The sequence below is a fragment of the Anopheles merus genome, chromosome 3R (assembly GCF_017562075.2).
Source record: "Anopheles merus strain MAF chromosome 3R, AmerM5.1, whole genome shotgun sequence".
In the NCBI taxonomy this organism is placed as follows: domain Eukaryota; kingdom Metazoa; phylum Arthropoda; class Insecta; order Diptera; family Culicidae; genus Anopheles; species Anopheles merus.
This window is the reverse complement of record NC_054084.1, coordinates 10136953-10149432: the sequence shown is the minus strand read 5'-3', so window position 1 is coordinate 10149432 and position 12480 is coordinate 10136953. Positions and strand designations below refer to the sequence as shown.

The following is a 12480-nucleotide window of genomic DNA, read 5'->3' as shown; positions in this document are numbered from 1 at the left end:
GGACGGGAATCCCGCACCAAATTCGCCGAAATCTCACTGGAGCGTTGTGATTAGTCAGTACACTCAGTTTAGTATGCTTACTTGGGGGAGGGGATATGCTCCGTGTCCAATGTGCAGTGGAAGCATGACGAATAAAGATTGCGCACCGCCAGGCGGGTTTGATCTATTTTGAGCCCGAAGCGCACGTCTAGTTTGTAACACATTTAATTCACGTGCGCGCACGGTGTCTTCCCGCGGTCAGTGACACTGGTGGGATCGGTACACGACCAACGGCGAGGCGTTATGATTAATGGCAAATGAGCACACATTAGCAAAAAGTCTGTGTGTGTGTGATTTGGCACGAAATTTGTCTCACCGGGAATCGTTCCAACCCGTTCCGTTGCGGACACTTGTCGGGGTGAAGCTATTGGTCGTGAAGATTAATTAATGGCCGTCAGGTTTTAGTAGCTTGAGCCACTGTACATGCGACACAGGTTACACAGGTGGATGGATCTCGTCAGCACGAAACCCCCGACATGGAGTGGACATTATTCAACTGGTTATTCTAGACAAATCCCTCCAAACACTCCAGGTGCTGCTTTGTCATGTAAAAGAGCTCGAAGAATCGCATTTCGCTGCAAATGGGTAGGATTTATGTTTTTCTTTCCTTTCCGTTGTAAGCGGCGTGTAGGTGGACATGGTAAGTCTTTTCCGAACCATTTCTAAGCATGACGCGAAATGTACAAACATCGTGGTCGTCAAACAAACGTGTGCTTTTTGTTTGCGGACGGAAGGAATGAAATAATTTATTGCCTTGCTTTATTGTCCATCAAGCGTTAATATGTGCCCGTCTGAGCGGGTTTTATACGTCGTTTTGGTGAGGGGGAATATGAGTGGCTTTAATGTTTTAAATATATGGACACCTCCAAATCGAGCATGAGTTTAAAGGGGCATTATAAGATTGAAAGGAGTATAATAACACAATGCTATTGCTGCTTCTCTGCAACAGATGTGTCATATAAGAGAGCGTATTCATGTCGATAAGATACACCTGAAGAACAGGATGATGAAGATTTCTTGAGACCCAGATGATCCCAGGTGTCATAGTCTTCTCGATCTCTATTGAACAAGTCTTCTTGTGCCCTCGTAGAGGTATAATGGCGTAAAGTCAAGCAATTAGTGTGATATGTCCTCAAAGAGCGTCCTCCAGCAGTTTCTACAGTTATAATTGAAGAACAAAACCACCATTGCACCATCAGTACCTCTCTCCTGGATATTCCACAACAAAACCGGGATTCTTCCAGATATTCCAGCTACATCCGAACCGATTACTGAAACAAAATTGCTCCAATTAGAGAAATTATTACCAGATTTTTGCACCACTCGTCCTATTCCCGCCGCCACGATCACGACCAGATCTAGAACAGGTGCAGTCACCACAACTGTCATCACCAGTCGAGCAATGCAATTGATATTTCGAGCGGCTAGAAACGATCGCCGTAATTACCGGACCGGTCCAGCGCATACCCAACAGATGCGCGATCGTGTCACCCGGGCAGGGTACGGTCATTGAAGCATCTCTTGAAATCGCACATCAAAACATTGTATGCCTTAGGTCCATCGCATCCAGCTCTGGCGAACCGGAAAATCCATGAGATCAACTCTAATCGCTCGGTCTCTAATAAAATAACGATCGCAAACGATCGGCCTTTACTCTTGTCGTCGTATGTGTCTTGCAGCAACAGCACTGGAAAGAATGTCTTAGCAAGAACTTGCGATCCTCGTCAGTAAAGTAGGTTTACGCGATCGTCTCGAGTCTGACGCTGTCATCGACGTGCGACGAGCACGTGAGTTATTAGCATCTGCGTAGTGTGGAAACGCAAACGAATTACGACAGGAAATGAAGCGGTGGGTTTTTATTTTTATTCCACTGCACCGCGGCTGTTCTGGGAAACTGCACTGCTGCTACGATCGTGTGGTATGTCAACTGCTGGGGATATTTATATTTATTCCAGTAGCATCCGGCTCAAGCAAAGAGGCGCCATCGTAGCGTCGCTGCACTTATGCTGCAGGAAATGTGCTTTTATGTAGCTGAACTGGAATAGAAGCCATACCATGTCTCCGATTGATTGAGATCGCGTTCTTGTATGGAATCGCCGCATCACTTCAATGTTTTGCAATCCATGCGGACACTAATCGCCATATGGCATTAAGCAGCGTCTTTTTTAGCCATCCCACTACCACAGCGGCAAGCGAACGGCCAACCATAATTGTAGCTTCCTTCCCACCCAATTTGCATTCTGCACATGAGCGGCACGATCCGGGTACGGCCACCTCCAGCGCCAAGGTGACTGGACACCGGCAAACAAGCCGCAAACGTGCAGGAATTCATCACGCCGGTGCATCCTTGCTCGCGGTGGTCTGTCTTGCTGCTGCACTAATGATTATGATTACCCTTTTACGTACGACGCCGTACGTACGATTAGGCAAACGAAGCAACGGATTATGAGCGCGTTCAACATCCCAAACGTGGCGTCCGTGCGCGATGGGTTTAGGAGGCAGGCGCAAGTTTTTGCGCAACCGAACAAAACGATCGCGAAATAAAGCGCCGAGATGATTTGCTTGCGAACCGGCGTAACGATCAGTTCTTGAACGTTTGGACTTCGCTCTTGTCTAATTTGACGGTTCTGTGTGAAATATGGGGTCTTTTTTTTGCTGTGAGAGAAACATAATTGTACACCTAAAACCTAACAACTGAATTGAGATCTTGCACTCTCGGGTTAAGAAACGAACCGTGGATGGAATTAGTTTTGGATACCGCGCACCTAACCGCACAATTATCGCTCGTTAACGGATCAATTCAAGCTCCGGTGGTGAATTAATAGATGAACCATGGGGTCAAGCTCATCGAGCGCTATACATCGAGGTACACCAACCGGGCCGCTACCTAGTGCCTAGACTTCTCTAATTAAAGCACTTATCGTGTTACAACCCTTTCATGGCCGGAGCGGGATGTTAACCTGCAAAACAAAACGACCGCTGCAACGGAACTGCAACGGAACTTGGAGCAAGCCCCACACGTGCCTACCTGGAGCTGTGGACACACATCTAAGGGTCGGTCATCATCATCATTACGCGATCGTTCTTTCTCCTCGCGCTTCACCCGGAGGAGTACTTCCGAGTCGAATCGGTGGCACAAGAATGTACCAGCCTCGTTCCTCCTACATACCCACAGAGGGAAAGAGTAGTTACACAAAATCTCGGCTCGGTTTGATCGGGTCATTACGACCTATGTCTGACCCAGTTCGGGGCGGCAGTACTTCCTTTTACCCCTTTTGCCTACAACAGAAACATTCGCTGCGGCTTATTTTCTTTCAAAACGGGGCCCTTCTAGAAAGCGACCCATGGTCCCCTTCGGGAATGCTTCCAACAGGAACCGAACATTCCGTTTCCGTTGCTTTACAGCGCCCACACCCTTCGTTGGTTGGGAGGGTTTTTTGGAAAACAAACGGATTTCTTGGACTGTGCCAATCAGTGAGGCACGTCCGTCCGTGTACATGGACACCGAACCGTGCCGGATGGGTTTGGATGGTTTGTACGTGTTCCTCCTGCAATTTCAATTACTACAGCAGCAATAGTTTCAAGTTACAAGAGTCGGAAAAATCTGGCAAAACGTTCGAATTGGAACCAATTTTCCACGCAAAGTTGCAAGATTTCACCCCTCTTCGTTGTTGGCGCGGGGTCAACCGATCAATTTCGCCGAGTGCATTCAGCGGGATTGAGATCACACAGCTGGTGAGCGAGCTGGCGGGAGGGAAGAGAGCAAAGATCACGGGCGTTAGAGGGAAGGTAAGTACTTCCTTACAGCCGGGATGAAAATCACTTATCACAGTCTCTGGATTGGGGTGGAAGGTAGAAGCTACTTGGGGAGGAAGTATTTTACACTTTCCTGTCGAATTGCTGGAGCAAACGCTGGTCTGGGCTTGTGCTCGCTGTTCCAATCCAAGCGGACACGGTTCAGTAGGTTAATGGGCGGTCGTGGAATCGTGCTATACACACACACACCCCCAACAGGTTTGCAGCACTGTATTGGGTGGGTGAGCAAATTGAATTAATAAGGTTAAACCATTTTCAGTGCACTTCTGCTCACCACAGAGAAAAGGTCTATAATTTGCGGCCAGCCTCTATCCTCAAAGTGGGGTCAAGTGTTCCCTGCTGATACAGATTTCCAAAACCATTTCCCCAAATTGGGAGGGAAACATGAACAAAAAAAACCTTAATTTAAGGCGTCCATTCATCCACCGATTACTAAATAACTCATTTCCATTTCCACCGCATTTCGGATGAGCTTATCGGAAGGTGCTTGAGTAAGGGCCGCCTATCAAAGACTTATTGGTTGCAGCATCGGAATGGGATTACATCATCATCATCACCATCATCAGACGGCTTAGGGTGAAAAGCCGTACCGTTGCAGTCTGGATGTATATTAATAGTCCCCCAAAGAAATCCAGTTCAGGTTTTGGAGGAATAAATCAATCGGACATTGCGGAACTGCTCGGAGTGCTGGACTGTGGAAGCGTGCAACATGACAGATGGGATTAATTGCATGTCTTGAAAAAAAACCTGCAACATTTGTGTTACCGTGTTCATGTTCGTTGCAATATTGAAGTTGTTCCTGGAATTCCAGCCATGTCTGCAGGGTGCTCTGAGTGTCCCACTTGTTCTCAAGACACTTTTATATCCACAACTGAATGATGTCCACAATTTCAGAACATCTCTTCAAACACCCCAGAAAACCGCAAAAAAATCACTCCAAAAATTCGTACACCAACTTTCTGCTCTGTAGCCTGCTCTTCTCGAAAAACATGTGGCCCACTGACCGGTGGGACATGTCACCGCACCGAACAGAAGCAAACAAAAACACCCATTAACTAGGGCGATTGTTGGTGGCTTTGTTTTGAATTCGCTTCTCTTTCTCCCCCACCATTTGTACCTTTCCTTTCTGTACTACCACTTGCCTTCCATGTGTGCGTGTTTGGGTGGTAAAATATGCACACTCCGTGAAACCCAAAACGGGGTCCAATCTTGCATGACAATGACAATGACCAGCGCTTGGGGGGCTTTTTTCTGTCCCGTACGGTGTACGGTGTAGTTTCACCTGCAAGTACAGCACACCTCGGGTTCCAAGATCCCGGTCGGTGCATTCACATCATGGTGTGATTTATGAAGTTCATCATTCTTCCCGCCCGTGCTCCGATTCGCTGCAGTTCCTGTTCCACTTTTTCTTTGGAGCGTGGAAGTGTGGAGTTTGATTTCTCTATTTCACACATTCTGTGACCTGGTACTAATTTGGAGCACACTTTTCGGGAAACCAATTATCTTCAATATTGATCGAGATGCCCCTACCGAAAGGGAACACGCACTCATCCACGCGATGTTCGAGCTTTCCCTATTGCGTCAACATTCAATGGGGTGTCTCATAACTCATAACTGGCGTTCTTCAAGAAGCCAGCACTTTGCTGCGCAGGTTCATTATAAATATGAGTATTTTATGTGATTTTTATTCGACACCGCAGCACAACGATCGAGATGACACACCTAGACAACGGTAACGAATCGTGGGAGGTATATCTCGTTCTGGGCTCGTTCGCCCAAATCACTATGCAGAACATCTTCCGAAGCAGCCCACACGGGAGTTGGAGTTCCCCTCTCTCTCCCTCTCTCTGCAACAAAACGCCGATGATCTTCCTACGGCAATACACGGGCAAACGCGCGCTCACAACACGCCACATATCAATATCGCCAAGGCGCAGGCAATTAAGTGAACAAGTTCATCGGTTTCGGAAGCGAATCCAGCACCCAAGTCATGTGTCACACGTGGACACACGCGCTTGTGCAGAAGATTAACGATGAAATATGTTGCTGGGGCTGGGGCGTTTTACAGATGCTACTACACTCCCGCCGCGGGCGATCCACAGCGGGAGGTCATTAGGATGATCATGGGTGCCATTCTTCAGGGAGCAACGGGGCAATTGTACGGGAGCGACCACACGGCGATAAGCCGCACCACGGCATAACGTAACAATTAGCGACCAGCAGAAAGGTCCGCCAGGTCTATTTTTAGGGTTTGTACGGGGGCAGCATCGGTTGTTTAATGAAAACAAGAACCTGAGAAAAAGAAACCGAACGGAGTGCAAAATAACAAAGTCTCCCGAGGCGTTCGAATTGCACGGAAGAAGTTTGAAAGTGCGCTAAATTGAGCAAAAAACAAAGCCCCTCAAGTGAGTGGAATGATCTTGCCCTGGAAGAAACCAATTTCGAAACGATCGCGGACGCCGGACGCAGACCCAGATTGCGTTCTTCCTCAATCCAGCGCACGGCGTGTGTGCTTAGAAGACACCGAGATCCGAGATGGCGTGCTCTTAATCCGCACACGAACATCCCCAAAACCAAACACAGCTGTTGAATGATGGTCCGGACGCTTTGGAACGATTTCAACCCATTCACTGTGCACTCTTGCCCGAAACCCTGTAGGCATTCCCGAGCATTTGCGTGCGAAACGGGCAGCACGCTTCAAAGCGCAACTTCGGTGTGATCTCCAGTGCAAACGCGATCCGTTTCCGATCGTTAAGCTGTCAACGAACCAAACTGGCTGATTTTTTGGGCACCTCCGAAATGGTTCACTTCCTGTTTGAATCTCACTTTCCGGGCAGGATTTTTGCAGGGTTAAAAGGTTAGCGGGAGACTTACCTATGCGGGACTTCCTGGGTATGGTGGCGGTTCCGGACTGTAGGATCTTGTGCGTACCGGTACTGCTGACGCTGCTACCCTTGCTGTCACTGGTGTAGGAAAACGGCGAACTGCTCGTGGTGCACGAGCTGGACGAGTTGGAGGTGGACGACGGTGAGGATACGCTCGAACTGGACGAACCGGACGTAGTGGACGAGCTGGACGGAGAGTTGGACAGGCCCGCCGGCACTGACAGTGGCTCCTCGTGTCCTTCACCATCACCACCACCACCACCACCACCGGCCGGATTCATCCCAAACAGTCCACCGCCATCGCCCGCACTGCGCCGCCGGATCGTTGTCCGGGCGTGATCGTGTGCAGCCAGCCCGACGTACGGTGGTTCATTACCGCCGTACACATTCCCGGACTCGGAGTGTCGCAGCGGGGACAGGCTGAGCAGTTTCGGCGACTCGGTCGATCGTTTAAACCATCTCATCGTGGTGCCGGGCCAATTATCGCATCGGGTCCGGGGGGGGTTAAGTGTTTGTCGTTTGCGTTGCGGCGGCGGCCGGTCGATAAACTCTGCACAAGAAGAGGGAAGAGAAAGAAAACGAACGTTTAGAAGAAACAAAAAAGGGTGCAAGGAGAAGCAGAAGGATGGAAATGAAAATGTTTCGCCGTTTTGCCCGCTCGAGCTTAATTGAATTCATCTTTATAGGCACAATAAAAAGTGTATCTTTAAGGGATCATTACACTGCGACATAACTTGCATCCTATGGGCATTGCATTGCGCAGAGCGCGCTGCTGGAGAAATCCTTTCTTGCCTGCTTGTCCCTCTTCAACAGGTAGCTGCACCTGGTAATGGCACGCGGAACACAGGCAAACACGCATCCTTCGAGCGGGGAGCTCTTTGAAATGCCCTGAGGGTGAATCCGTCCAGTAATTGTGTTGCTCCAATGTCCAAAGAGCGCACGCGCGTACTCCACGGGGCATGGACTTTCTGCTATTCTTGTTGCTCCAAACTCAACCGCCCCAATGTGTGACGCATTCAAGCCAAATCGCATCAACAAGCAGGCAAAATGTGTCGTACTAAGCAATTCTGAATGTTTGTACACATTTGAGCTCCTGTTATGAGAAAGAACAAAGACCAAACATCGAAGTAGCCAACGCAAAAAGCGGCGTGGCGCGGTGAACTACGATGCGCACCTGAGCGCACCGGAGACATTGCAGCAACGAAGAACCCGGGAGAGCCCATCCGTTTGGGTTGGATTTATGTCTCTGCAACAGCAGTGCAACAAACGGGGGAAATCATCACGGGAATTCTACAGTTCCAGCTCGAATGTCAACATAATGGTGCTGGTAGGTGAGGATTTCTAGCCGTTCGGTACGCAATTGGCGGTGGCGCAGTGCAGTAATAAAACATCGCGCGCCGCACTTTACGGTGCGCAATTAGTGCGCGTTGGACGGGGCGGCGGGTCAGTCATCAGTGTCAGCAAAGGGGTTGATCAAGTTGCAGCAGGTGGTGATTTATTGTTGCAACTGTCATTTCGGAGAACGGGATGACGAGGCGGGGGATTTAGACGGGAAGGTGTGCGAAACGCAGTTGCACCATTTAGTACAATTAGCTTGAGATGGTACGGTAACGGCTTTAGGTTAATTAATGAGAGGTCGTTAAGGCTACGGCGGGTGCAAGATATCGCTGGGATCTTCGTATACGTGTTTCTGTAAGGTCGTCTAAAGAGGTTTGAGACGATCGGGAATGTATTGAAATGGGCTTGAAGAATTCGCGATGGTTCTTGTGTAAAATGGACCTAAAAGACATGTCATACAATATATAAAGCTCTAGAACCTCAACGAAAATGTGCAACTGCATTGACTTTCTATATTGGCTCTTTTCTACTCTATATTGACTCGTGTTTTTAAGTCTTTTTTTCTGAACTTACACCAACACGATCAAGATAAAGCATAAAACAACCCGAAAAGCACTTCCCGTACGTGCCAATTAAACCGTTTCGGTTTTATATCGTACCCAACAATCTGGCTAACCAGCGTACGGGAAGATGAGCGATCGTCGGACGGTGTCTGGACGCCTTGACCACATCGATCTCTCGCTGCTGACAGGCGTCGAACTGTGGCTTCAATTATTCTGATCATCCTGGACCTTCACCACGCTCCAAAGGGAAGGTATTCGGGGTCTAATGGGTTTGTTTGCCACCACGGTGCCGAGATTTATTGCACCGTGGTGGTTGCAATGTCCTTTCACACTGTCGCCCACGCGCAAAACGCGCGGCCCCTTGGGGAAATGCCGCAAAAGAACAGCCATTTTATCTACCGTCCGGGATCTGGTGCAAGAATGTTAATGAAGAATCCACCGCAACGTGGACATGGCGGGTGTACATTTGCTTTTGTTTTTGCATGATTCACCATCGACCGTGACCGAAAGCTGGATGAGAGTGTTAAGCAGAACAACGGAAAGACACCCATAAAGTAATGCGGTTTATTAATCAACCGCTGAAATAGTACCCATAAATAATCGCTACACCAACTATCGGCAGTATACTGATACACAAGTGGAGATACTGTAGACACTTGTACCACCGCTCGGCTCGGCGCGCTAAAAGCAGCATTAAGCGCAAAGGGTTTGGCCGTGGGGTTCTTTCACCGTCCGGAGAGTGTTGTGTTCGAAGAGGATTGTCCGACACCTGAGACACCAAAATAAACGGATTAAGGCTTCATCGCGAGGCGCGGTAGTTGACCGCGCTGCATCGGTTGACAAGCCGCAAAAAGGCTGAGGATGATCGAGTGAGCCTGTCAACGGAGCGCCGGGCGAGGTAAATGTTTAACACGCGCCAGAACAAGTTTTTCGCAACACACACACACACACACACACACACACACACACACACACACACACACACACACACACACACACACACACACACACACACACAGGATGTTTCCTTCGTGCTTTAAAAATTTATTTGATTGCCGTTGAGCCTCATTTAGCAGAGGAAGACAGCATCGAATATCTTCAACGCAGGCGCTTTTTGGGAGGAATCAACAAGCACCGTACGAGGAGGCTTCGAACGTTAGAAATCCACCGGAAATGACTCGGATTACGCAGCTCGAAACATCAGAAGCGATCTTAACGGCTCGTACGGTTGTTCGAAAACACTTCTTGGGCGCGCTGTAAGCGTCTCCTTTCAAGCCAGCAAACTTGTTTAGGCACGTTAGAACGTGACCTGAAGCCTGCTCTTGCCGCGAGGCTGAGTGACGAAACCGGAAAGCTTGGATCGCGTTGGTGGAAGATGCACTTTGCTTTGAACAGATTTGACTAAGGCGGCCCGCGAGCGCCAGCCCGGTCCACACGCGTGCCACATTGCGTAGGGCGGGCATTGATGGATGGTAATCGATCGATCGTTCTGAGGTGCTCGGCGAGGTAATCCGCTTTGCAGCTGGCTGCAAGCCCCCTTTTAGCTGTCGCGGAGGAAGCGCCCGTAAGCGCATTCGAGATGCATCCGGGCGATAAAAAGGGGCTGAGCCTTTTTGCTTATTAGCAAAGTAAAAGCGTTTGCACATTAGGGGCGATATCGCTAGCGCCATAAATCGTGCCGCGATCGTTGTTGTGGGCTAATTGAAGATGAGCTTGAGGGAAAGAAGGGCATTAAGAAGGGTAATAATTTAGGATCTGGTTAAGTGAATCAAGATCGATAGTCTGCGGGTGTAATAGGAAAATAGGCTTTCAAGGTGTAAAGAACTTCAAAATATTTATCAACCATCCTGCAAACACCAACACATCAATTAGCAGTGAAATTGCAAAATTGCTTGAATATCTAACCGTTCCAGTTTAACGGGTCTGTTGCAAAATCAAACCAACGCTTACGGTCCCCGCCTCCCAACCCGGCTCTCCACTCTCCGTGAAGCGGCAAGGAATGGCTGTTGCCTTATTAAGCAATTAATTAATTAGCCCGTGCTAAATCATTTCCGCCCAAAACGTGCCTTTACCGCAATACTGGCAAACGGCAGCGAAACGAACGATAAATCAACAAGGAAAAATGTTGACCCGTGCAATGTTAGCTTTCATTTTCCGACCAGCACAGTGATAAACTCGTGCCTGAGACCTTTGAGACCACAGACAAGGCGCACCTTCTCTCTCTCCCTCGTATCACAGGGACTGTTTTGGATGGCATTTTTTTCCATGGGGTTACCATCAATGGCTTTCTCTAGCCTCTAACCTCTCCCCAACGCCGTGGTTTATCTTTCACTTGCTTACCCTTAGCCTAGGGGGGCTTGTGCGGACTGACTTTGTGTACTTTTCGGCACATTCCAACCGGTCAGTTGCGTTAAAAGTGAAACGATTGCCCGGCAGCGAAGCGATAGTGGAGAATGTTTAAAGTTTTGCTGCAGTGGATGAGATTAAGACAATAAAAACTAACCACCACACGTGGGTTTTGTTGTCTTTTGGACGAACATAAACCATCTTTCAAAGTAAAAACACGCTTCAATTTGTATGCACTATTTGTTAGGGGAGTTGTTGCTACATTCCGTGGGATGTTTTCTAACAAAAAACGGCCCAAAAGATGATTGACACACGTTTCCGAGCTGGTTGCTTTGTGTGATACGTTTGTTTTCTTTCTCTCCTTCGATGACTTACCGTTGGATAACGGACAGATTGCATAATGGAGGAGGGCCTTAGTGAGGCAGGAGCAATGGACCACCTTTTTAACATATCCGGAAAGGACAATGCACGCTGGCGGTACATTTTAACACGTTTTACCAGTTGCCGTACAGTTCAAGCCCGGGCCCATAGAAGGTGAAAGAGAAAACAAGTAAACTTTACTTGACACCGACACGTGGGATACGGAACACCTTTGCGGGATAAGGTCCCTTCGGCTGCCTGGGTCCGTGGCGAGGTGCAGATAGATGCAAGTCCCTCAAGTAAATGCCTTTCACCGCCTAATGCCTGGGTGGAAAGCGATATTATTTACAATCAGCCCTGCAGCAGCAGCACAACACACTCCGTACGATGAAGGGAACATTTTAATCGTTTGAAGTACGTGGACGTTTCTATGTAGGAGAAGTCAGAGAAGTCAACGGCTTTGGGAAAGAAAAGTATGGTGCAGTACAAAGGAGTTTGACAACACTGATAGACACATTAAGGTACAAAAGTAAAAAAAAAAAAACGCTCCAGACAGTACCAATACTTGCTGTTCCATTTTCAAAGTTGCAATACAGCCTGGCAAGTTCCCCCACCAACTCCGTGGGTAGAGGTTGGTCCAACGCTCCCAATCATAGCTTAGATTGGCAGGCATTATGCGATTGAATCGCTTTTGTGCAGCAACTTCACTGCAAACAGAAACTGACCAACGACAAGAGATGCAAAGCGACGTGAAACGACGAGAAGTTATCGTGCCAAAGTTGCGCACGCCACACAAAGTTGTGCAACCGTCTGTGCCAGAAGTTCACTGAACCGATTGCTGGTTTGCAGATTTTGGAAATCACCTTGCCCCCGGGGTTGCCCCAGCTGGCCAACGGACAGGGGTCCAGATGGCCAACCGAGCAGCAGCAGCAGCAGCAGTCTCCACGGGGAGTTTATTAAATGGACAGCAGAAAAAAAGAAAGAAAAAAAGCACACGCCTCCCAGACATTCCAAGGATTTCTGGGCGAGATCTCTACGCTCCATTGGCTCCACGGGAGGGAGGCATATTGGAAATTGAAACGACCGATCGGATCTCGTTGGCGTTTGAACACGCTTGGAAAGCTAGATTTTCT

At 48.6% G+C, this 12480-nt stretch overlaps 1 protein-coding gene across 8 annotated transcripts in view; it reads right to left on the bottom strand.

The window, feature by feature from the left end:
* Window positions 1-12480, bottom strand: part of LOC121597308 (probable GPI-anchored adhesin-like protein PGA55) — a 66216-nt gene that overhangs the window by 8623 nt on the left and 45113 nt on the right. For all 8 annotated transcript variants that reach the window (XR_006005401.1, XM_041922968.1, XM_041922967.1 and 5 more), the window contains exon 4: window positions 6730-7290. Coding sequence is in view for 7 of the 8 variants with exons in the window: in XM_041922968.1 (XP_041778902.1) it covers window positions 6730-7204 (475 nt within the window). In the remaining variant the exon portion in view is untranslated. The remainder of the gene's footprint in view (window positions 1-6729; window positions 7291-12480) is intronic.